A 23,271-nucleotide genomic window follows, 5' to 3' on the forward strand; every position below is an offset into this window, starting at 1 on the left:
TGGGAAAAGGTTACCAGAAGGCATAGGTAAATAGTGGTTACTTGAAGGAAAAGGAAATCAAACCTCCTTCCCTCCTATGTGCCTGGGACACCTGGCAAGAATATTTTTTCCTTCAGCCACTAGTTTCAGGGAAAATTGACGGAATCCTTCCTCTGGTGTCTTGGCCGTAGCTCCCCTCCCAAACAAAGCTGAAGGGCATCGGGGGGGGGAAAGGTTGAAATTGGTGAACTTATGACCCCAGACTTAAAAAAGTATTAGAATGAAGACAGCGCATTTTTCATTATATAAGGGTTTACCTGTGTTCACGTAATGAGTGTCAACAGTAGTGAGTATAAATCAGAGTCAAAGACCAGTTCTCTTTGGGGTGGTTTGCTTTTCCGGTGGTTTGAGTTCTGGCTTTTTCTTCCTCAGGCATCAGCAGGACTCAGACCTTTCGGTAACGCAGTCTGATGGTGACCTCCACAGACACAAGAAGAAAAAGAAGAGGCACTCAAGGAAATCAGAGGACTCGGTTAGAGATTCAGAGCCACACTTGCCCAAGGCCGCCAGCTGTGAGACTGTGGACCATTTCCAGAGAGCGGTCAGAGCTTTCCCCCTCCCAGCCAGCCAGCCTCTGGACGGTGTGGGACCTTGCCGGGAGAAAACAAAACATTTCTGGATGGAAGCCAGGGCTGACAAGTGTCATCTGAGTGTGGCCAGGGTAAGAGGACATACTTGGAACTGCGAATATAGAAACTCTTTTCTTTGGAAAGGGTGGTTAACACAGGGAAGGAGGCTCAAAGGGCGTAGAAGGTGTTAGTCCCCTCTGAGCTCCCCGCCCTGTGTCCTCTGCCCGACGGCTGGCCCGAGGCTGTTGTGGCCGGTCTCGATGGTTTGCTGCCGCGGCCCTTACTGGAGACCTGAGTCACGCGGAACCGGGAACCTCTGGAATTGATGGCTCTGAGTGTGTGACTGTGGACCAGAACTTCTGTTTTTGAGCCATTTTTGATAGAAATGTGGTACATTCTTTCTCTCCAGAATCCTTAAGCCTTTGGCATTGTGAGTAGAACCTAGAACTCAGTTTGGTGACTGGCTCGCTGGACGTCACGCTTCAGGCCTGGGTTGGTGAAGCTCAGGCTCCTGACGGGGTTCCCTGGGTCACTGCAGGCCTCTGGGCTCTGGGATTCTTGTCTGCTTTGCACAGTTCTGCCTTCCCTTGTAACTTCCCAGCCTTTTCTACTCAGATTGCTCTGAAAGCAGAGCCCCCCTTGCTTCCTCATCTGTTCCGATGACCTTCGACCCTGGAAGGAGTGCTGAGCGTTTTTGAGGGGGCCGGGGGCCTAGGACAGGGCTGGACTGGCCGCCGCCTTTGCGCGGCCTGACGGTAAGGAAGGATTTGACGTTTTTCAACGGTTGGAAGAGTCAAGAGGAGAATATTTCATTTCACGTGAAAATCGTGTGGAATTGAGGTGGCAGTAGAGCCGCAAGGAACCCAGCCCAGCCCGCCCGTCTGCCCGTCCACGGGGACAGGTGTGCTGGCCTCGCCCTGGACCCCTGAGGCGCACCCTCGCGACCCTGCCCGCTGTCCTAGATGCCCAGGGGCCACGGGGTTCTCGACTGCATCCTGGACCCAGGTGAGGTGTCGTTTGTTTGGGGGCAGCCCTGTCCCTTCCAGTGGCCCAGTCCCATGATGGTGGAGGAGGGACAGGTGGCTGCACAGTGCACTGGCGTCTGGGAGGGGCCGAGGGCAGAAGGGGGGTGTTCCTGAGTGGCGGGGGGAATGCTGGGGCGTGCGGAGTGGGTGAGGAGTCATAGGGACGGCAGGAGAGGGAAGCTACCGGCGGGTTTGCTCTGTGTGTGTGTTAAGAGGGGAATTATTTGCATTTCCGCATTGGTTTCCCATGAACAGTTCAGCGATTCGGGGAAGGCGCTTGGCGGGGATGAGGCCCTTCTGATGTCTGCTTGGTGCTTGGGGCAAAGTGGAGACGGGCTGTTCGTGTGCATTCTGCACAGGTCCGCAGGGATTCTACGTTTTTGCCAGAATCTTCCCCTTCCGGCTGCAGGTCTCTGGTGAGGACCACAGCTGGAGGCCGCCAGTGCACCCGCAGAGCTGGCTCGGGGGACAGTAGGTGGCGTGCAAAGCCCAGTAGTGGGCATGTGGTGGCCCAGACGTGCGTCTCCAGAGACCGCAGGTCGGGGGGTGGCCCCTTTCCTGTCCTCGATCTGATGGCGCCCAATGACTGGTGTGCTCCTGGCTTGGGCACCCGTCCCGTCCTGACCTCCTGGGAAGGGCCACCTGCTCGGGCCCAGGCCAAGCATCGCTGTTGGCTGGTGGAGGCCGGACCTCTTAGCCTGCGTGTGTCTTTCCTGGTGCCTTGACGACTGACCTCTCTTCCAGACTCCTGTTCTTTGGCGCCATCAAGCTCTTGATTTCTTTGGCCTAAGAGCTGTTCTCACCTAATGTTGAAATGCTGATGGGTTTACTGGGGTCAGAGTAGACTGTTGCCGAGGGGACGTGGCCCTCAGTTATCACCTCAACTCTTGTTTTCAGTGAAACACTTGGAGACACAGCTTGTGTACGACTGATTTCAGGCAGCAGACATTCAGCTACTGAGGACTGCTTCTGAGTGTAATCACGTAACGCACACAGCGCATAGGCACTAAAATTTTTGCAAAACCATCATTAAAATGTTTCCTAACCTTTGCTTTCTAGGTGATTGAAAACGTGGCCTCAGAACAAAAAATTCACTAGTTACGGTAAGCTCTTTTCGTCTCGGTATGTTCTTCCTATTTGTTTGTAGAGCCGCTGAGGGGCCCTGAGGAGGGAGCTTTGGGCCTCGGCTTCGGCTTCGGGGGTAGCAGGTGGGGAGTCAGTCCTTAGCGGGGGGATTTGGGCCCCTTAAGTCAGAGGGTCACTCTGCTCCCACCCTCCCTCCTTGTAAGATAGTGAGGCCAGGTCAGAAGCTTCAGAATCAAGTCATTTGGTAAACATTTGAAAGATGGAGAAGCCATGTCCTCTCGCAGCCCCACCTGAGGGGCCAAGAGAGGGGAGCCCTTCCAGTGCCCGCTGCCTGCTGACAGTGTGTATATTTAATTTAAAAACTTAAAGATTCACAAGCTCTCAACTAGGCTTTTGAGAGCAGTCTGTTTTCTGTAATGTCTGATCTAGAAACTAATTTGCTTCGTATTTTAGTTGTATTCAAGATTTGAAGATTTTATAGACAAGTTCTGTTTTTGAACTTTGTGGAACTATTCCAATCAATTTACCAGTTATGATGAGTATTTACATTATGAATATATAATCTGAACATTATTCGTAAGGCCTACAGTATTTTTATTACATAACACTTTTTTATACAGTGTCTCTTGTCTTGACTATGATATTGGAGTCTGAGTTGTCAGCTTGGTCCCTTAAAGTTTCTAGTTACAGACAAAAATCATACTGTGATTTTATTTTTAATATGGATATGCTATCAAACTGTGATACACTTATAATTCACTGGTCCTGCATCAGGAGTTGGAGTGGGGAAAACTGTATTTAATACAGTTTGTATCTGAATAAGCTGTGTGGTTTATACAGTTTGTGTTGTTCAGAGACGTCTAAAGTTTGATCTTTGTTTTTTTGTTTTTTTTTTTTTTGCGGTATGCGGGCCTCTCACTGTTGTGGCCTCCCCCGTTGCGGAGCACAGGCTCCGGACGCGCAGGCTCAGCGGCCATGGCTCACGGGCCCAGCCGCTCCGCGGCATATGGGATCCTCCCAGACCGGGGCACGAACCCGTATCCCCTGCATCGGCAGGCGGACTCTCAACCACTTGCGCCACCAGGGAGGCCCTGATCTTTGTTTTTTTAAAGATTAAAAAAGCACTTGCCCCACTGTAAATATACAGCATGTAAAATTTATATAGTATATAAATGGCAGCAATTTTTTACTGCTGTTTTCCCCATTTGCTTACAGACACTTCTCATGGACTTCTTTCTCTTTGCATTCACTTTCCTAAAACCTCTAAAGCTCAAGCCACGGGCTCTCAGTCCCAGACTGAGAGGTGCAGACCCCAAATGGGTGAGGGAGAGTCAGGTGTGGGCTGCTGGACCCAACAGTCTCCCTACTTTAAAGAACCCAGTCACGGGCAATCTTGTTTTAACAGTGCGTTTTTTATTTAACCAACACGGTATTTGCAATTTGACAGCCATACACTCTCCAACTTCACCATCCACTTTACAACAAAATATCAATAGATATAGGGTATTTCTTCATGCAAGTTGGAGTATATACACTGAATAACACTCCAGAAGTCATATTATATATGTACATTATTTACATATTAACTCTATTTACTGTAAATAGAAATGTTTTCTAAGAAAAAAATAAAACAAGAAATCACAATGTGTGGTTTCTGGTCTACAACAGACCTAACTTCTCAGCAAAGCACATCTATGTAGATATATGCATTTTAACTTGAAAAATATGCATTGCTTTATATGCAGCATTAAATGCCACTTCATCTATAAATAGCTCCTATTTGGACTCAGTCTGGTACCACATTAAACTGCTCAAAACTGTTCCGTGATCCTGAAGACACTTGCTCGTCTGGGTCCAGGGTGGGCCAATTAAACCCCACATGTTAACGGGGGCTGTTGGGGCTGTGGAAGCTGCTCTCTCCCACCCAGCGACCCCCTTCCCTGCCTCCTGCCGTCTCTGGAGGAGAGCTCTTTGGCCAGAGTTGGGACTGATAATTCAAGCACTAAGCGCAGACAGGGGGGTGGGGAGGGGGATGAACGGGGGACCACGCTGAGGTCCAGACAGCCGGGCCCACACCCCACAGCCCCGTCAGGTTAACACTGTCACACAAAACCTGGGGTTACACGATTTCACGTAACACTCCCGAGGGCAAGTGACACAGATTCTGAGCACCATGGCCTTCTGCATCGTTCCGGGCAAATAGCCATCAGGCGAGGCTCCTTCACAGGTGGCCAGAGGAACAGATTTCTTCCAGGTGTTTCCTTAAGCTCACTTCTCCCAGCCCCACCTTGAGGCAAACCCGAAAGACAGAAAGCCCTGTATCCCCAGGGTCCTACCTGGGTCAGACAAAGGAGAGACCGGTTATTCCACGCAAAATCCTGATGGATCCCGTGCCCCAAGCAGCCCGGGTACAGGGCCAGCCCAAGGGGAGGGCGCTGCCGGGTCGTCGTCAGCAGTGTTTGGTCTGGTGGTCTGGGCAGCGTCTCTTTTCACGGAAGACTGGGGCCAGAGTTGCATATATGCCAGTCACGTGTTTCAAGAATGCTGACTTGCCTTTCTCAAAACTAGAGGTTCGAATCTGAGGTATCAGTACAGTAGCAAAGCCTAAAAGCTTGGAATGAACCAAAAAAATCAGTTGGATGCATGTTGGAGAGTCCTGGGTGCAGACCCCTGTACAGTCTGGTGTGACTTAGCGCTACAAGGTAAGCTGCCCCAAGGCCAAGGGCCCACAGCCGTTCAGTCTCAGCATCGAGGCAGCTCCCGGGAATGGTTCCTTCCGCTCGTTACATCTCCACGTAAGTGCGTACAGCCTGCGGTTGTCATTCTCGGACTCTGCTTTTGCACAGGAGAGGTGATGACCTCTCAAGTGTACAAACGGAGGGAGTGCTTTTCGCGGCTGGGGCAGGGAAAGGAGGTGCTGCAGGGGAGAGACCCTCCACCGGAACAGCCCCTGGGGGCAAGAGGGTCCTGGCGGCGGAAATAAAGCTCCCAATAAAAAGACATCTGTCACCAGCCCCGAATGTCCCAGCACCCAGTGCCTCTCGGCCGGCCCACCTGTGCACCCTTGGGCCAGTTCTGTGATGTGCTGGGGTCCAGCTCCAGCCTGCCCTCAGCACACGACTGAGCACCTCTCATTCAGCCACCAGCAACCTGTCAACCTCCTGGTCGGCGATCTTCAGCAGTCCCACCACCAGTGCACATTTGGGGTTTTAAACTATTTACAGAAAAGCCTAAGCACTCCACGTCTTCATCTCCCCCCCGCCTGTGCTTTTCCCTCCCCATAACGGAAGATCAAATCTCTGAAAACATGGAATAAGGTTATCCCTGTCTCCTTATGTCTACTCATTACGTTAAGAAATCTGGTCAAATTATTCCAAGCATTCGTTTTGCCAACCAGTTTTAAGTACTGAAGACAGTCGTCACAGCTGGTCTGAACCACGTGTTCAGCTGGACCACAGGACACTGCTGTCTGTGGGCGTCATAAACGGTCAAACATGAGCACTTTCATGTGGTCTAACGTACACGCTGTCTATCCTGGGGTTCACAAGTTACAGGACAAACGCCCCAAACCGAAATTTATATTTTAACAATTCGCCTCTTTAGAAAGTATCTGTGGGACTACAAAGTCTGAGCTGAACGGTCCCAGAGGACTGGACTCCGCCCTGCCCCGCCCAGTGCTGGTCGTCAAGGACACGTGTGCCTCCCTCCACCAGGAGCTCCCCTGGGCGCCCCCCACGGGCGGGGCGCCCCCCCAGCCCCCCGGGGGCTGCATACGTGTACACATGTAACTGTTCTCAGTGCACAGTATATTCTTGTGTCCAGAAGTTAAATTTATAGCTGCCATTCTAAAAATACTACTGTTAGAAAGTATCTTTCATTATAATTTGAGAATATAAAAAGGCATATAAAAGCTATAATCCTATATATCTGAGAAAAAAACATAAAAAACTGGTAGCTTTTCCTTTCCTGTTATGATACAAAACAGCGGCTTCCAGAACGGCGAACACCGCCACAAAGGAGCACGTGTGACCCCGCGTCTGCCACGCGGATTTTCACGGCTGAACCACCAGGCGCAGCTGCTGGACGAGACTTCGAGAAGGATGCGCTCGGCGCCGGGAGGGCGGCGGGAAGGGACGGCGTGAGGCCCCTCGAGACCAGCGGGGGCCCCCGTCCCTGAGGAGCCAGGCCGGGGGTCCAGGGTGTCGCGGGGAGGCCCCCAGTCACTCTTTGCTGCGGGGTTTGAGTTTATTTTTACCTGCTGCTCAGGCCCGGAAAGCTCTATTTCTTATTGGCAATCCTCCTTTTCCTCGTGGCCAGCATGTCATAGAAAGGATCCCTGCTGATACTCGCTCTGGGGGAAAAATGATAAAGAAACTCCGTTAGGCGAGGAGGGCCGGTCCTCTCCCGCGCGGCCCCGCCCCCTCTGCCCCCACCCACAGCCGCGGGCCCGGGCGCACCGGATGGACTTCATCCACTCCTCCTTCTCCTCGGGGCTGGGCGCCGAGATGCGGTACACCACGTGGTTGCCCTCCACCACCCGGCCGTCCGCCTCCGTCTTACAGGCTTTGATGACCTGCCCTTTGTGGCTCGGGTTATAAAGCTCGAAACAGTTCTGGTGGAGACAGACACGACAGTCACCCGGCGCCGGGGGAAGGGAAGGGGAGGGGAGCGGAGGGAGGGCGGTCGGCAGGGAAGCCAGCTTACGGGTTTCCGCGGGTCTTCCACCTCCCTGATGCTCAGGTTCTCCAGCGGGATGATTCCCCGGGGCTCCTTATCCTGCGGTAGGAGAGCGCTCAGCCAGCCTCCCCCGGCACCCGCGGAGGGTCCCGCGACGCGACGCGGAGGACGGGCAGCCCCGCACCTGCCCTGCACTTACCGTCGTGTATTCAAAGTAATAGAGGCAGTTGTCGGTGAGGATGAACCAGCGCCGCTTCCAGGTCTTCACGCGCCCCCCTAAGAGCAGAGGAACCCCGTGAGTCAGGGCGGCGCGGGCCCTACACAAGTTAGTGCGCTTTTCAGAAATGCCACAGGGGCCGAGCTGGGTTTTAAGTTTCCTTCCTCGTGGAAAATGTTTCACATTCTGCACCCCCCGCCCGATTCCGCCCGACACTCAGCCAAATGCTGGCCGTGCTGTGCTGCCTGGCCCGCCCCGCATGCACCCCGCCCGCCTGCGCGGCACCCAGATGAGCGCTTCCCAAATCTGCTTCCTGGAAGAGTTAGTCGTGATGAATGGTCTTAATTTCCCCACATGGAAATGACAACAGGATGAAGTCAGCGCCGCTGCAGGTCTGTCCAGGACTCAATCCCGCTACGTCAGGGCCATCGTCACATTACTGAGGACTGCAGGCGGCCCTTGGCCGGGGAATTATTAGATTGAATTAATCTCTTAAGATCTGGGACACACACGTGTACACACACACACACACACAGCACACACAGAGCTCATCTGCACTTACTCTCTTTACACTATGGAAAAGAAAATCTTTTACCCTCAAATATACAGCAGAAACAAACTGGTTTCCATTTCTAGTTTTGCTCCTGATACAAAGTTTAAAAACAAAAACTGAAAGAGAAAACATGAGCCTGGTGACAGATGCCCACGATCCACGGGCACAAGGTAAGCAGCGGCTCCCCTGACCCACTGCTCCCCAGGGGACGTGCAGGCAGGCAAGACCCTCATGGCCAAGGGTCATAAACCCGGTCCCTGCTGTGAGGGGTTGGGGAGCCCAGACAGGGACACGGGGGGACATGAAGGGACATGAAGGTCACCCTGAGGGCCGAGGCATGAGGGCCTGACGTTTGTGGAGATCTTGGGGGGGGAGGAAGAGACACGCATGAGGACACCCAGCTGCAGGGAGGGAGCCCCACCTGCAGATTCAGTGCCACTGAGGGGTCCTCAGGGACTGAGACCCTCACCCCTGCGTCACTGATGATACGTCTGTCCTCGTGACGGCCGTAGGCAGGCTGGGTATACGGGGCGGCCATGCGGGGAGGCAGCCTCAGCCATGCCCTGAAGGAAGGTCCCCAGGTTCCCCAGCTCCCCCCATCTCGCTTCCCATCCCCGTCAGAAGCCTTCATCCCCCCAAGGCCTCCATCCCCTTGAGGCACCACCCAACCCGTGTCTCTCAGACCCACGGGCTGGGTTCTCACTCCCCGAACCCTGCGTGCAGGCTCATCAGGGCTCTCTGTTCCCTGGAAGGCCTCTCGGCTCTTGGTACCCGGGTTCCCACCCCACTGCCCCCAAGTTCAGTGGCAAGTCTGGAGGAGCCCTCCCTGGTTCAGCTCTTGAGACCAGGGGAGCCTCTCGGGCTGGGGACTGTGGGCATCAAGAGGGAGGTGTGTGGTCTGCGTTGACCCGAGCCCAGCCCAGCCCCGGGCCCCTTCAGGGTGGCTGGTGGTGACACTCTTGGTCTCCGAGCCCCAGCAGGTTTTGATGCGGGAGACCGAGCGGCTCCACTCCTGCACGTGTTTGCGGCTGGACTTCAGGACGCGGGGACACACACACACCTATAGGAAGGAGCCTGGCAACACCTGACTAGTATAAGCACCCACTTTCTCTTTGTAAACACCCTGCTGTTGGCACGGCTGTTAGCAGACACGCGCTCTCGTGCACACTGCGCACGCCTCTTCTCCACGCCAGCCCCACTCTGACCACACTCCTGTGTTAACACAACTGACTCATTCTCAAAACGCAGTGACTACGTGGTATTTACTGTACCAGCGTTAAGCGACACCAACAAGCTCTGCTCTGGCACCCTGGCCTCCTCAAAGTGCAGGGTCCTCTAACTTTACGATGAGAAACCATCAAGCAAGGTCACACTGCCATCTCCATTCCTATCCCAGCACGTGCGTGGCCACAATTCTAGCTTCTCTGCCCGTGTGTCCAGGCCATGCAGGGGCCCAGGGCTGCGTGTCCTCACCGAGTATAGGCGCTGCACCCAGGCCCAACCCAACACGGCCTCCGCATCTGCTTCCTGCAGACAGACCGCCTCCTCAGTCCCTCGGGGGCTGACACCCAGTGACCCTTCCCAGCAGCCTGGCCAGCGTCAGAACTGTTGGCAGAAGTCTGGAGTGCAGATGGGCCACCAGTGTGCTGGGATCCCCCTGGGGACGCTAACAGCCCTGAGAGCAGAGCGGCCTCGGGAGCCGAGGCTCCAGGTGTGAGCTGCGCCATCACCAGCTCTGCAGCCTTAACGAGGATACGAGCGCGTGGCCTCGGGAGCAGGGAAGCAGCAGACCCTGGGTGCCAGGCAGCCCTGCGGCTCGTGACGGTGCTCTGTGCACTGGCGCTGTGGCCCACTTATCTGCTCAACCAGGTCTCAGGCCTGTTGTCACTCATTTTGTTCAGCCTCCAGAGCCAGCCACATCCCCACTGGCACTGGGGCACAGTGGCTGCCAGGCCCGCGTGTGCTGTCACCATCCCGAGGGGGGCACTTGCTGGCAACACAGCGACAGGAAGGGCCCAAGTGCTCTTCTGGGCACCTTCCTCTGCCCTCACCCCAGGACCACAGGCTGCATGGGATCTCAAAGTCTGGTGCCTCTGGAAGGTTACTCAGGTATTCAAGTGCAAGGCTACAGTTCTGGGTTTTTAGGCAAAGACCCAGAACTCTTCCAAACCCTGGCACAGCCAGAGAAAGGTCAGAGCAAGACCCCAAATCAGAACAGCTGACCGGTGTTGCGCACCCCTACGCCCGTCACACTGTCACACTGTCACCAGGCCCACGTTTATCCTCTCTCAGTTAAAGGCACAAAATCACCAGAACTCTGTAGGCGCCGGTGTTTGCACAGTGCCTGGATGATGTCAGATCTCTCACGCTCCAATGTCACAGGAAGGTGGAAATCCCAACCCCGACCACAGTAAAAACCCCCTACCAATTCCTAAAATTGCCCAGAAAATAAAAATGCTATTCTACTTGTTTGTCAGTGGTTATGAAGTCCTTAAAACGCTGCTGGACTCTACACAGGTGGTGCAAACATGCACCGCCCGGTGAGTGGGCGGCGGGTGATTTGGCCGTCCCGCGCTCAGGCCCTGAGGATGCGGAGGCATGAGCTTGTTCCCCCGGGCATCCCCACGTGCCTCCGGCCCCTCACTCCTCACCCAGCCCCGGGTGGGCGTCATGGCCACCGCACCCTGCAAGGAGGATGAGGTGACCCCAGCACGTCCGAAGCCACAAGGGCCAAATGGATGACAGCCAAGTCAGAGCTTCACACAAACCGACAGAGAGAAAGGAGAGGAAAGAGCAGCTGGGAAGGGGGCAGGAAGCCACTGGGTACGTACCTCCTAACGCAGGACAAGCAGGGACAGCCCGTCACAGAACAGAAAGGTGGGAGCCACAAGCAGAAGGAAAACAACAAGAAGGCACATTTAAACCACTCATCAAAAATCAGCCACACCAAACCAAGAGAGGCGGCAGGTTCCGGGGTGGCGGCACCTGCCTCTGGTACAGAAACGGCCGTGGGCTTATCTGGACACTAGGGGGCGCAGTTTGCTGGGACGGGCACTGCGTGCGGCCCCGGCAGAATGGCCTCGTTCGGCAGGGCGCGTGGGATGCTCCGTGGAGCGTTCGTGCCTCCGGTCGGGGAGGCGCTGGAGGCACCGCGGGGGCTGCTGCCGCGGGAGGAGGGGCCTCGGCTCGGTCCCGCCCCCAGCGCCGCTCACCCAGCTTCAGGAGCCAGCCCTCCCGGTCCGGGTTGAAGAACGTGTGCGTCAGGTCGTTGCCATCGTCCTCGGGAATCTTGAACGGCTCGTTCTTGATGCTCTCGTACAGGTTCTGCGAGGAGGGAAGGCGGCGGGCGCGGGGACTCAGGCAGAGGAGGAACGGCCGTCCCCGCGTCGCCCCCCCAACACGGGGCCCAGGGACCCTGTGAAGACGCCGTGAAACAAACGGCCTGGCGCCGCTGCCCTTGAGCTGAGCCTGACGCTCCTGAGCACAGAGATCACGGACGGGGGACACGGGGGCTCACCCGCAGCAGCTCCTCAGGGAGGTCCCCGCCCTCGTTGATGCCGCGGTTCATGGTGACAAAGCGCTCGGCTGTGGGCTTGTCGCGCACGTTGTGGTTGTGAAGGCTGGTGTTGAGCATGATAATGGCGAAGGACAGCACGTAGCACGTGTCTGCGGGAGTCAGGGCCGCGGGGCGTCAGCGCTGGCCCAGCGCGCGCCGCCCCTGCGTGTGCCCGGCGCCCGCAGCCCGTGCTCACCCGTGGACTGGAAGACGCCGGGGTTGCACAGGCAGTAGCGAGCCGCGAACGCTTCCATCATGCGGTCGATCTTCTGCGCCTCGCCCGGGAGTCTGAAGCTCCACAGGAACTGCCTGCAGGGGGACAAGAGCCAGGGGTGGGCATGCGCGTCTCCACGGCCCGGCTGGGCGGCGCCTCCGCGCCTAGAGGCCCCGCGGGGACCCACGGGACACAGTGGCACGGCCGCTGTCTGTGCTCCGCCACCCACTTGCGGGAGAGAGTCGGGAGCCCCCGCGGCTCTGGGCCAGACACTGACCCAGAGGAACAGAATCCACGTGGATGCACCCCAGGCTCGCCAAGCCTGCACCTCCCCGTGACACCGTTTTCAAACACTGAATCTAAAACTCCTGAACCACGGCTGCAGGATTGGAACCCGCCAGTGTGTCCTTCAGCTGAGGCCAGGGGCTGAGCCCAGAGGCGCGAGTATCAGACAGCAACACGGCTGCCACCTTGGTCCACAGGTCAGGGAACGGCCACGAGGAAACAGGCTCGAGCTGGGGCGGAGCACGGAAGAGAAGGGCCAGACCAGGACCAGCCAAGGCCGTCGGGCACACGGGCCAGGGGTGGCCTCCGATGGCAGGAAACCCACACCCTCCCAGGCACACGCCGGGTGTCCACACAGTTGGTGTTCAAGGCCAAATGTGGCGTAAAGTGGGCCTGTGCCCGGGCGGCACTGAGACCACGCGCAGAAGTGGGAAGGAGGCACGCCCACAACTGTCAAATATCACACAAAATGAAAAAGCAAAGCAACTATGAATGGAACGCAGGACCAGCGGCCACAACAGGCCGCAACAGCAGGCGTGGCCCGACACCCCCCACCTCCCTCCCCTCCCCTCCCCTCCCCCTCCTCCCTCCCCCCTCCTCCCTCCCCCCTCCCCCCTCCTCCCTCCCCCACCACCAGGCTGCAGGTCTGCAGAGGCCCTTCGCTTGCCAGTGGGTCACCTGGCACCGCTGGGCCACCCGCCCTCCCTCTGCGCAAGAGCAGGTGATGAAACACTCACCTTAAGGCTTGTACAAGGTTGAGATCGGCAAACTCGTGGAGTTCCACAAAAGCTTGAAGAACTTTAATGTTAAATTCATCCCTAGTAAAGAAAATGTATTTTACAGCCTCACTGCATGTTATTTCAATAATTTTAAACAACACTTCCTAAAGCAAGTTTTCCTGGTTTTTATCATCACATGACTAAAAGATCAGGTATTTTTCACTGTGCGTTTGTTTTCAGGCTGAAAACAAAGGAGACCCAGTTGGATATTAAGCGTTTACTTCACAATCAGTACGAGTTAGGGTAAGACCCCAAATACAAGCCTGATGGCCAACGTTCCGGGTTCCCTGCACTGAGCTGTAAGGCACCGACCCAGGTGCTTGGTACAGATTCTCAACCTCCAAAACCACCACGAAGCAGGTGCTAATCTCTCCAGAGCTCTCGTTCCCACCTCCCAGGTGGGATTTTGAAGCTCAGAAAGGAAGCAACTCCTCCAGGGTCATAAGGCAGAAAGCACAGTCCTGGACCCAGAAAGGAAGGTTTGGAAGAGAAGTAATGCCTTACATTAATAACTAGCTCTTAAAAACTAAACTTGGCGTGAGAACACAGTAAAAAAAGGTAAAGTTTTATGACCAAAAAAAACTGAAATGACTAACAGCAACAGCTCAATACACTGGCATTTTAACTCCAAGCCGCTCCCACAGGCCCTGGTCTGGAGGAGCAGTAAGGACACCCCAGCCAGCAAAATGCCAGGGTAGCACCTAACCCAGGCTGCAAAGGGCTGGCTTACAGGTGTGGGCCACTGACCATGGGGACACCTGTAACTCGCCCTCCCGGGAGAGCAGACCAGGCCTCACCTGAAGATGCTCACCTCCACAGGTGCAGGCCCATGACCTGTCAACAGCAAGGAACGGCTGCAGCTCAGCACCCCTGTGACTGCGACGACACCACCCACCGGAGGGCTAAGGATGACACCCAAGGGGGGAGGGGGCCCCGGCACAAAGTATGTGCTGCACCTTCACCCCCTCCTTTTTCTTTGAGATGAGCTGGTGGCAGGTGTGGGGCTGCTGCCTGAGGGCCCTGGGGCTCCAAGCCCTGGGTGTGCAGAAGGGGGTGCGGACGGGACCCTCCCGGGAAGCAGTGAGCGCTCAGCCTGCTGGAAAGACTGGCTCTTGGGCCCTGGTTTGTCCAACACTGCACCCGTCAGCTGGTGTCCTGCTGAAAAGGCCGCGTGACTTCGTAAAGGGCACGCTTGGGGTGGGTGTGTGTACATGTGCGTGTGTGCACGCAAGCGTGCCGAGCACCAGAGGAATGGCAGGCAGGCTGGGGTACAGATTTGTGCAGCAGGGACAGGCCTGTGACCCAGCACAGGGGTCTGTTCTGAAGTCCGTGTTAAAGGCAAGACGGCACACAGCAGGGTCCCGGAGCGCACGGAGCCCCGCCGTGAGGCCGCCACCTCCACCGGAGAGAAGGAGCGGGGGGGTCCGGGCTCACAGGTGTTCAGTGCTCAGCCTGCGGCTAGTGTGAAGCCGCCCAAGGCCGGGGGGCTCCACCCATCCCCCGCTGGAGGGCGGTGTCGGGGGCCTCAGTTCTGAGCATTAAATTCTACCTCCGCGCCAGTCCTCCAGGGACTGCCTGCAGGCCGGGCCGCTCTCCAGAGCTCTCCACCTGACCGTCCACCAGGCCTCGCAAGCTCCTCGGCCCCGATGCCCCACCTCCCAGGCGGCTCGGCCCGCGGCCTGGAGCCTCTCAGCACCGCATCACCCCCGCCAGACCTTCCCCCTGGCGGTCCCTGGACCTCAGAGCCAGAGCCCGAGCGCCTCTCACCTCCCGAGCAGCCACCAGCCTGGCCAGAGCCACCCGGCCCGCTCCCGCCTCCGCTCTGCCGCTCGCTCCGCACGGGGGCACGGGGACCATCTGCTCCAGAGGGAACACACAGCCCTGCCCCTCCCCCACTGGGAGCCTTCCACACCCCCCCTTCCCATCACCCTGAGCACATCCGCCCCTCCCCGCATCCCCACACAGGTGCCCCCGCCCCACTCGGACGCCCTGACCAGCCTCTCACACTGCTACCCACTCCCCCAGCTCTTCCGCGGTCCCTTTGCCCTGGTCACCTCTGACATCCCATGTTTTCTTATTTAGTTTGCTTGTTATGTACTGTCTGTATTACTGCAGCCAACGCAGTTCCACAGCGGAGGTACCAACGCCACCCAAGTGCCTAGAACAGCACCTGGCACGGAGCCAGGACTTCATTTCTTTCTTTTTTTTTTTTGGCTGCGTTGGGTCTTCATTGCTGTGCACGGCCTTTCTGCAGTTGCAGCGAATGGGTGCTACTCTTCATTGTGGTGGCTTCTCTTGTGGCACAGCACGAGCTCTAGGCACGCGGGCTTCAGTAGTTGCAGCAGGCAGGCTTCAGTAGTTGTGGCTCGTGGGCTCTAGAGCACAGGCTCAGTAGTTCTGGCGCACGGGCTTCGTTGCTCTGTGGCATGTGAGATCTTCCCAGACCGGGGCTCGAACCCGTGTCCCCTGCATCGGCAGGCAGATTCTTAACTACTGTGCCAGCAGGGAAGTCCCCATATTTGGGGACTAAAAATCTGCAGGCACTGCCAGACCGTGCACTATACTAACGTCATAGTTAATTCAAGCTCCGCAGTCACACACCTGCCAGAGGACGCCGGGGAGTCACTCAGACTCTGGCCCTCCTAGCACGTCGTCCTGTGCTAGGTGCCCGTTAGACTCGGTGCCTGAACTCCTAGCAGACCCCTCCATTTCTTTAAGAAACAGCTTTGTCGAAACATCATTCACAATCTGTATAGTTCACCCATTTCAAGTGTATCATCCAACAGTTTTTAGCATACTTAGTATGTCACAGATCTGTGCAACCATCGCCACGAGCAGTTCTGGCACATTTTCATCCCCAGAAAGAACGCCCACACCTCAGCCATCGCCTGCCCATCCTCACAGTGCCCCAGCGCCAGGCAACCCCCCTGTTTCCTGTCTCTATAAACCTGCCAGTTCTGAGCATTTCATATAAAATGTATTCCTCGTTGCAGTGAACATCATGGCCTTCTGTGACTGACTTCTTTTCCTATCACAATGTTTTCAATGTTTTAAATCCACGCTGTAGCATGTGTATCAATACTTCCTTTCTTCTTCATGCCCAGTAACATTTCATCATACGGAGAGACATTTTCTTTATCCATTTGTCAGCTGCTGGACATCTGAGTTGTTTCCACTTTGGGGCTGCAATGTGGCTGTGAACACTGGTGCACGAGTTTTTGTGCATACAAGTTTTTTTTTCCCCCTTGGGTTTGTAACTAGAGTAGAATTACTGGATCACATGGTAAGTTTACCATTTTGAAGAACGGCCAACTACTTTCCAAAGTGGCTGCCCCATGTTTTATATAGCGGTGTATGAGGGTTCCAGTTTCTCCACATCCTCACCAACATTTATCATCTTCTTTAATTACAGCCACCCTAGTGGATATGAAGTGCCGTCTCACCGTGGTTTTGAGCTGCATTTCCCTGATGACTAATGATGTTGAGCATCTCATCATACGCTTATTGGCCTTATCATATGCCTATGTATATCCTCTTTGGATGAATGTCTATTCAGATCCTTGGCCCATTTTATAATTATTTGTCTTTTTATTACTGAGTTGTAAGAATTCTTTTTATATATTAGATACAAGTCTTCATCACATTTATATATGACTTGCAAATATTTTCTATTCTCTGGGTTGTCTTCTTCCTTTCTTGAGGACGTCCTCTGAAGCACAGATGTTTTGAAATTTGATGATTCTACTTTCTTCTTTTGCTGTCATATCTAAGAAACCCTTGCCTAATCCAAGGTCACAGAGATTTACCCCTGTGTTTTCTTCTCAGTGTTTTATAGTTTTAGTGCTTATACTTAGGTCTTTGACCCACTTTAATTTCTGTATATGGTGAGTGACCCCCTGACACTCTTTTGCAGGTGGCTGTCCAACGGTCCCCACACCACTTGCTGAAAGGACCATTCATTCCCCCGCTCAATGATGTTGGCCCCTCAGCTGATGTATATATGAGGGTTTATTTCTGGATTCTCAAATTCTATTCCATGGCCTTTCCTTCTACTCTTATGCCAATGCCACACTGTCTTGATTAGTGTAGCCTTAGTCTGTTTTGTAATTGGGAAGTGTTAAGTTCTCCAAATTTGTTCTTTTTTTTCCAAGACAGTTGTGGCTATTCTGGGTCCCCTGAATTTCTACATGAATTATGGGATGAGCTTGTCAACTTCTACAAAGAAGTTAGCTCAGATTTTGCTAGGGAGTACATTAAATTTGTTTTGTTTGTTTTTAATTTAAAAAAATTTTTTTAGTTAATTATTTTTTCACTGCGTTGGGTCTTTGTTGCTGCACACAGGCTTTCTCTCGTTGCAGCGAGCAGAAGCCACTCCTCATTGCAGTGCACGGGCTTCTCATTGGGGAGGCTTCTCTTGTTGTGGAGCACGGGCTCTAGGCGCGCGGGCTTCAGTAGTTGTGGCACGCGGGCTCAGCAGTTGTGGCTCACGGGCTCTAGAGCACAGGCTCAGTAGTTGTGGTGCACAGGCTTAGTTGCTCCGTGGCATGTGGGATCTTCCCAGACCAGGGCTCGAACCTGTGTCCCCTGCATTGGCAGGCGGATTCCCAACCACTGCGCCACCAGAGAAGTCCCATGTTAAATTTGTTTACCAATGTGGAAGGTACTGCCATTTTTGTGATATTTAAGTCTTCTAATCCATGAACATGGATGTCTTTCCACTTATTTGGATCTTTTAATTTTTTTTCAATAATACGTTACAGTTTTCAGAGTCAAAATTTCGTTCTTTTGTTAAAATTTATTCCTAAGTGTCTTATTCTTTTTAATGCTACTGTAAATGGAGCTGTTTTCTTATAATATCCTTTTTAGCATTTTCAATGCTTCTGTATAGACATATGAGTGAAACTGTATATTGATCTGATATCTTGCAACATTACTGGAATTATTAGTTCTAATAGTTTGTTAGTGATTCCCCAGGATTTTCTATATGCCAGATTATGTTATTTGCAAATACAAATGGTTTTAATTCTTCCTTTACAAATTAGATGCCTTTACTTTCATTTTCCTGCCTAACTGCCTTGGCTCAAACTGCCAGTGCCAAGCTGAATGGAAGTGCTGAGAACAGTCTTGAACTTAAGGGGGAAGCACGAAGCTGTGGGTTTTCACAGGTGCCCCCTATAATGTTGAGGAAGTTCCCTTCTTTTCCTAGTTTGAGTGTTTTTATTATGAAGCAGTAAATGTTGTCAAACGCTCTTCCTAAATCTACTGGGATGATCGTGTGGGTTTGGCTCTTTCTTCTATTGATATGGCATCTATTGGTAACTGATCTGCGTATGTTGACCTAACCTGGCATTCGTAAGATAATGAATACAGTTGACCCTTGAACAACATGGGGGTTAGGGGCAGCGACCCTCCACTCAGTTGAAGATGTGTGTGAACTTACACCGCCCTCTACAGACGGGGCTCCTCCATCTCCACGGCTCTGCATCCGCAGATTCAACCAACCGTGGATCACGCAGTTCTGTGGTATTTACTACTGAAAAAGATCCACATACAAGTCAACCTGCCCAGTTCAAACCCGTGTTGTGCAAGGGTTCTGGTGCATAATCCTTCTTCGATATTGCTGGATTTGATTTGCTAGTATTTAGCTGAGGATTTTTGCTTCTACAGTCATACATGATATTGGTCTGTAGACTTCTTTTATTGTGATGTCTTTGACTTTGGTATCAGGTAGCACTGGCCTCACAGAGTGAGCTGGGAAGTGTCCTGCTTTTCACTTTTGATCAAGTATTTTTAATGAAAAGCTCGAAACAGAAACCACGCTGGCTGAGCGACTACTGGCCTTCTGTTTAAAAACACTGCTGTCTGTTCCTTGCCCAAGTCTATTCTGACACATTCAGGGGATGCGCTGCCTGAGGACTCCTGCCCTGCCCTTTTAGGTGGAGACGGTCGAGAAGGTAAGCCTGACTGGCCGCTCTCCATTTAAAAAATAACAACCTTCTACCTTTACTCATACCCCCAACTAACAGGGGAAAGAAAGGCGACAGCTGAGAGATCCGGGTATTTCTGTGCAAAGCAACCAAAGACGCTTTCCGAGGCAGGGAGCGAGAGGCAGTGGCATTCTTGGTTCTGTCCTGGTGTCCTGGATGAGCAGAGGATTCCAGAGGAACGGCGACCCCGCCCAGCCCCAGGACACCCACCCCTCTCTGCTCACAAGGGCACAGGGGAGGATACGGCTGCCCTGGACTCGCTCGGCCAGCACAGCCACCCCCAGAGCCCACGTGATAGACCCTGATGCAAGGGTCGGCCCGGGTGGGCGGGCTGCCCCCTGCCCTTGAACTCACCTTTCACCCAGGTAGTCCCCGATCACGGTCTTATTCAGGCCTTCCCCTTTATACAAGAACTGGGCCACGTCCTCCGGGGAGCACTGCAGCAGGTCGTTCTCTATTAGAAACTGAATTCCCTGAATAGGAGCGTAAAAAGGAAGCATCGGTTAGGAGGGTCACCAGACTCGTATTTCAAAGAGAAATACATTTAGTGTCGTGACCTTACTGGTTTGGACACGGCAAAACTAATACAAGAGCACGATGGGATTCTCACATCCACCATAACACATTTTACCCATCAGAGAAAAGCACTTCCACGCCTCCTGGCAAATGCACAGGCTAAGAGACGAACAAGTTACTGACAAGTGACAAACAAGTAACAAGACAAACAAGTAACAAACAAGTTACAGTTCTAAGTGTTATTAGAGATCATACAAGCAGAAGGAACAAGGACACCGAATTTCCCCGGCTCAGGAAAATGATCTGTGCCGTGTGCGACAGGAACACATCGTACATGGTTGACCGACCCAACACCCATCCCAAGCCCCGCTTCCCAGACTCCCCTGCAACCAGAAATGACCTTGTGAACAGATCTGGTTAAACAGACAGAGATGAAGCCTGTGAGGAGGACCCAGGAAAGCTGCTCCTTCCCTGATAAAAGGGGACCTGACAGCTCTTCCCTCCTCCTTCCTGCCCTGAATGCAGATGTGATGGCAGGAGCCCTGGCAGCCGGCATACAGGGAAAGGCTGGGGAGAACACAGGACCCCAGTCCTGCCACCCGGGAACCACTCGACGCCCTGCGGCCCTCTGCCGTGAGAAGACAGCCCGCTGCATAAGCCGTCTTCACGGATGGGCTGCCACCTGTGGCTGAACAGGTAACCAGTCACCATGCCACTGAGCTCACGGCAGACAAATCCACACCCATGGAAGGACCTGCGGAGACCAGCCCAACCGTCTCTATGAGCGGCTGCAGAGGGGCTGCTGGGCCCGAACTATCGGTTCTCTGTCTCACGGGAAGCCCTAATAATAGCAAAAATTTACCTCGGGCAGAGCTTCTGAGCTGGTTTCAAAATACACGTTGGACAGCTTGTAAGGGAAGAGGGAATTCTGCCCGGAAGCTGTTTCTACAAAAGCAGCTAACAGCCTAAGGGCCCAAGACCAGGGGTCTCTCATGCCCCACGAATCCATCTGAAGAGTCTAGTCATTTTTTTAAACACATGAATGTCCACAGCAGCTTCATTCAGAATTTCTAAAAACTGGAAACAACCCAACAGTGGGTCAGTAAGAGAACCGACAAGAACATTGTAGCACATTCACATGATGGAAGACTATAGCACGCGATGGAATCAACAATAGCACAGACGAATCTACAGACGTGACATGGATAAAAGGACTCAGCATATTTTAATTCCACCTACGTAAATTCTTAAAAAGGCAACACTCATCTATGCTGATAGCGCAGAATTCATTCCCTAGGAGGAGATGCCAGGAAGGTGCCCTGTAATGTTCCACAGCTGCGTCTTGTTCTGGGTTGTGGTTACATGGGTATTTAAATCTGTTAAAATTCTTCAAGCTGTACATTTAAATTTTGTGCACCATGTTATTCTTCAAAAAAAAAAAAGTTTACCAAAAAAAAAAACAGTAAGTCTGACAATCTTAAATTAACTGCCCTATATTTCTGGTGGGAGCTTAAGTGGGTACAGCCCCCTGGGTATCATCTTCCAAATCTGAAGACACACACACACTGGAACAAAGCATTCTGATCCTAGGTGTGCAACTGTCCTCACCCAAATTCCGGAAAACAAGGCCTTGGACAAGGGCGGTGCTGGCGCTCCTTACTCAGGGGACCGATGCCACGCCCAGGGGCCCATGGAGCACGGTGAGGGGAGACTGCAGGGCTGGGGATGCCCTCAGGGCTCCGTGACGGAGGGGAGCTCTGGGGGGCTGGGCAGAGGTTCCGAGTCTGACCTGAAAGCCCTGCCGAGAGGCCAGAGGCAGAGCTGCTGCCTCGCTGCAGCCCTTGTCGTGAGGAGTCCCGGGCCGGCTGTGGGTGCAGACAGGAGGCTCTGCCGCTCCCAACACTGTGGGGGCAGGGGAGAGGGCCTCCTAGGAGCCCGAGGTCGGGGACACAGGGACCAGCAGGAGCAGAGGCTCCCTGGGGGATCGAGGCTCACACCGGGGTGACAGCCCTGGCCTGCTCTTTCGTGACCACTTCGGCTGTGACACCAGTAAGGGTGGTGGCCCAGCGGCCAGCCTCCCTTCTGCGGATGCTACTTGGCTGTGTGTCCTCAGTGGGGCCGAGGCTGCGAGAGGGTCTTGCATCCTTCCGACCCTGCTCTCTCCCCACCCTGCCGGCTGTCTGCAGAGTCATCCGACCGGCAATCTCTGCGGCCAAGGGGCCCCGGCAACCCCGTCAGCCTACGGCCCCCAGAATTGAACGGGCTGCGGATGAGGCTTTCCTGGACTCTTCCAGGTGCACACGACCTGCTCTAAAACCCAACGCTCCCCAGTCACTCGGAAACTTCTCCGAGAGGAAGTGCCATCTAACCACCTCCCAGGATCTGGGAAGGCAGACGGGCTCAGCACGAGGGGATCCCTTCTGTGCTTAAACGTCACATAAGGCAGGCAGAGGAGGCCCCGAGGGAAGCCTGAGCTCCCTGTGCAACAGACGGAGGCCCTCCCTGGTCATGGAAAACACGGAGCCACTGGCGTGAGCCCAGGCCACAGGCAGAGAGCGCAGCTGCGAAGGAGGAAGGGGCCGGCTGCACCCGGGAGGGGGTGAGGAGACGGCAGAGGAAGAGGCCTGCTCTCGGCCCGAGGACGCGCACCCCGTCCAGAGGGGAGGAGACGTCACACTCCGGGAGGGATGCAGCCCCGGGCAAGGGCGCTGGCAGCCCCGGGAGCTGCGACAGAGGCTGCAGCAGAGGCTCCCTTGGAGCCTCGGGAAGGAACAGGCCCCACCCACACCTGGATTCCGGGCTCCCGGGCTCCCGAACTGCGAGAGAATGAGTTTCCGTTGACTGAAGCCACCAAGGTTGTGGCAGTCTGTGACGGCAGCCCTAGAAAACGAATACATTAGGTAAACACTAATAATTCAGAAGTCCTATGTGATTGCTATTTTTAGTGGCGACTCTTAATTTTAACAAATTTTTAAACTTATATTCACCTACCAACATCCAGAAAACCTTAGCCAGCTTTTAATTTCCTTCCTTTCCTTCTTGCTACTTACATATTGAGATAACCTGGGACCTAACTTTTAAAAGTATTCTTACAACGATCACTACGTAGACTTAACTGTAAGTGCTTCTGGTCTCTCTGCTCCTCTTTGTTTCAACCCCGCATCTCGCCCTTGGGCTCACCTCTGGATCAGAGACGTACTACTCCAACTACTCCATTTCTGGCACTCAGAGAAGGTCTTAGTGGTTAATTTAAATCACTTGTCCCCAGACTTCAGAAAACATGATTTCCCTTGACTCGGTGCTGCTGATGACGAGCTTGCTGTGATTTTGTTTCTTCTTAGAGAATCTGCTCTTTCCTTCCTGGAAATTTTGTACACTTCTCCTAATCCACAGGTTTCCTGATATCTTACTCAATATATCTATGCATATAGGTCTTTTAAGAAATGTATCCTGCTTAGCATTTGGTGAACCCTCTGAATTTGAGGACTTGATCTTAATCTAGTTCTGAAATATTCCAATATTTTTTTGAAATATTTCCTCCACTCCAGTTTCTTTTTTTTTTAAGGTTTTAAAAAAATTTTTTTTACTATTATTTTTTAAATTTATCTATTTGGCTGCCTTGGGCCTTTGTTGCTGCACACGGGCTTTCTCTAGTTGCGGCGAGCGGGGGCTGATCTTGGTTGCGGTGCGTGGGCTTCTCATTGTGGGGGCTGCTCTTGTTGCAGAGCACGGGCTCTAGGCACACGGGCCTCAGTAGTTGTGGCTCAC

The 23,271-nt window shown here is 53.8% G+C and overlaps 1 protein-coding gene and 1 long non-coding RNA gene across 5 annotated transcripts in view; one reads left to right on the top strand and one right to left on the bottom strand.

Moving 5' to 3' along the window:
- LOC132476557 (uncharacterized) overlaps positions 1 to 2,844 on the top strand; it is a 29,474-nt gene extending 26,630 nt beyond the window's left edge. For all 3 annotated transcript variants that reach the window (XR_009530150.1, XR_009530151.1, XR_009530152.1), the window contains 2 exons: positions 412 to 1,613; positions 2,693 to 2,844. This is a non-coding gene — a long non-coding RNA (uncharacterized LOC132476557). The remainder of the gene's footprint in view (positions 1 to 411; positions 1,614 to 2,692) is intronic.
- A 1,266-nt stretch (positions 2,845 to 4,110) lies between these two features.
- The window catches only part of CYTH3 (cytohesin 3), a 95,546-nt gene continuing 76,385 nt past the window's right edge, over positions 4,111 to 23,271 (bottom strand). The window contains exons 5-14 of one of the 2 annotated variants that reach the window (XM_060120243.1): positions 19,342 to 19,460; positions 12,959 to 13,039; positions 11,919 to 12,031; positions 11,684 to 11,832; positions 11,379 to 11,490; positions 7,596 to 7,672; positions 7,424 to 7,495; positions 7,177 to 7,331; positions 6,975 to 7,070; positions 4,111 to 5,686 (exon numbers count right to left, since the gene is read on the bottom strand). In XM_060120243.1, the coding sequence (XP_059976226.1) occupies positions 6,998 to 7,070; positions 7,177 to 7,331; positions 7,424 to 7,495; positions 7,596 to 7,672; positions 11,379 to 11,490; positions 11,684 to 11,832; positions 11,919 to 12,031; positions 12,959 to 13,039; positions 19,342 to 19,460 (951 nt within the window). In that variant the 3' untranslated portion in view covers positions 4,111 to 5,686; positions 6,975 to 6,997. Of the gene's footprint in view, positions 7,071 to 7,176; positions 7,332 to 7,423; positions 7,496 to 7,595; positions 7,673 to 11,378; positions 11,491 to 11,683; positions 11,833 to 11,918; positions 12,032 to 12,958; positions 13,040 to 19,341; positions 19,461 to 23,271 lie in introns of both variants that reach the window. The other variant, XM_060120242.1, reaches the window with a different exon arrangement.

This window comes from Mesoplodon densirostris, chromosome 16 (genome assembly GCF_025265405.1).
Source record: "Mesoplodon densirostris isolate mMesDen1 chromosome 16, mMesDen1 primary haplotype, whole genome shotgun sequence".
Lineage (NCBI taxonomy): Eukaryota > Metazoa > Chordata > Mammalia > Artiodactyla > Ziphiidae > Mesoplodon > Mesoplodon densirostris.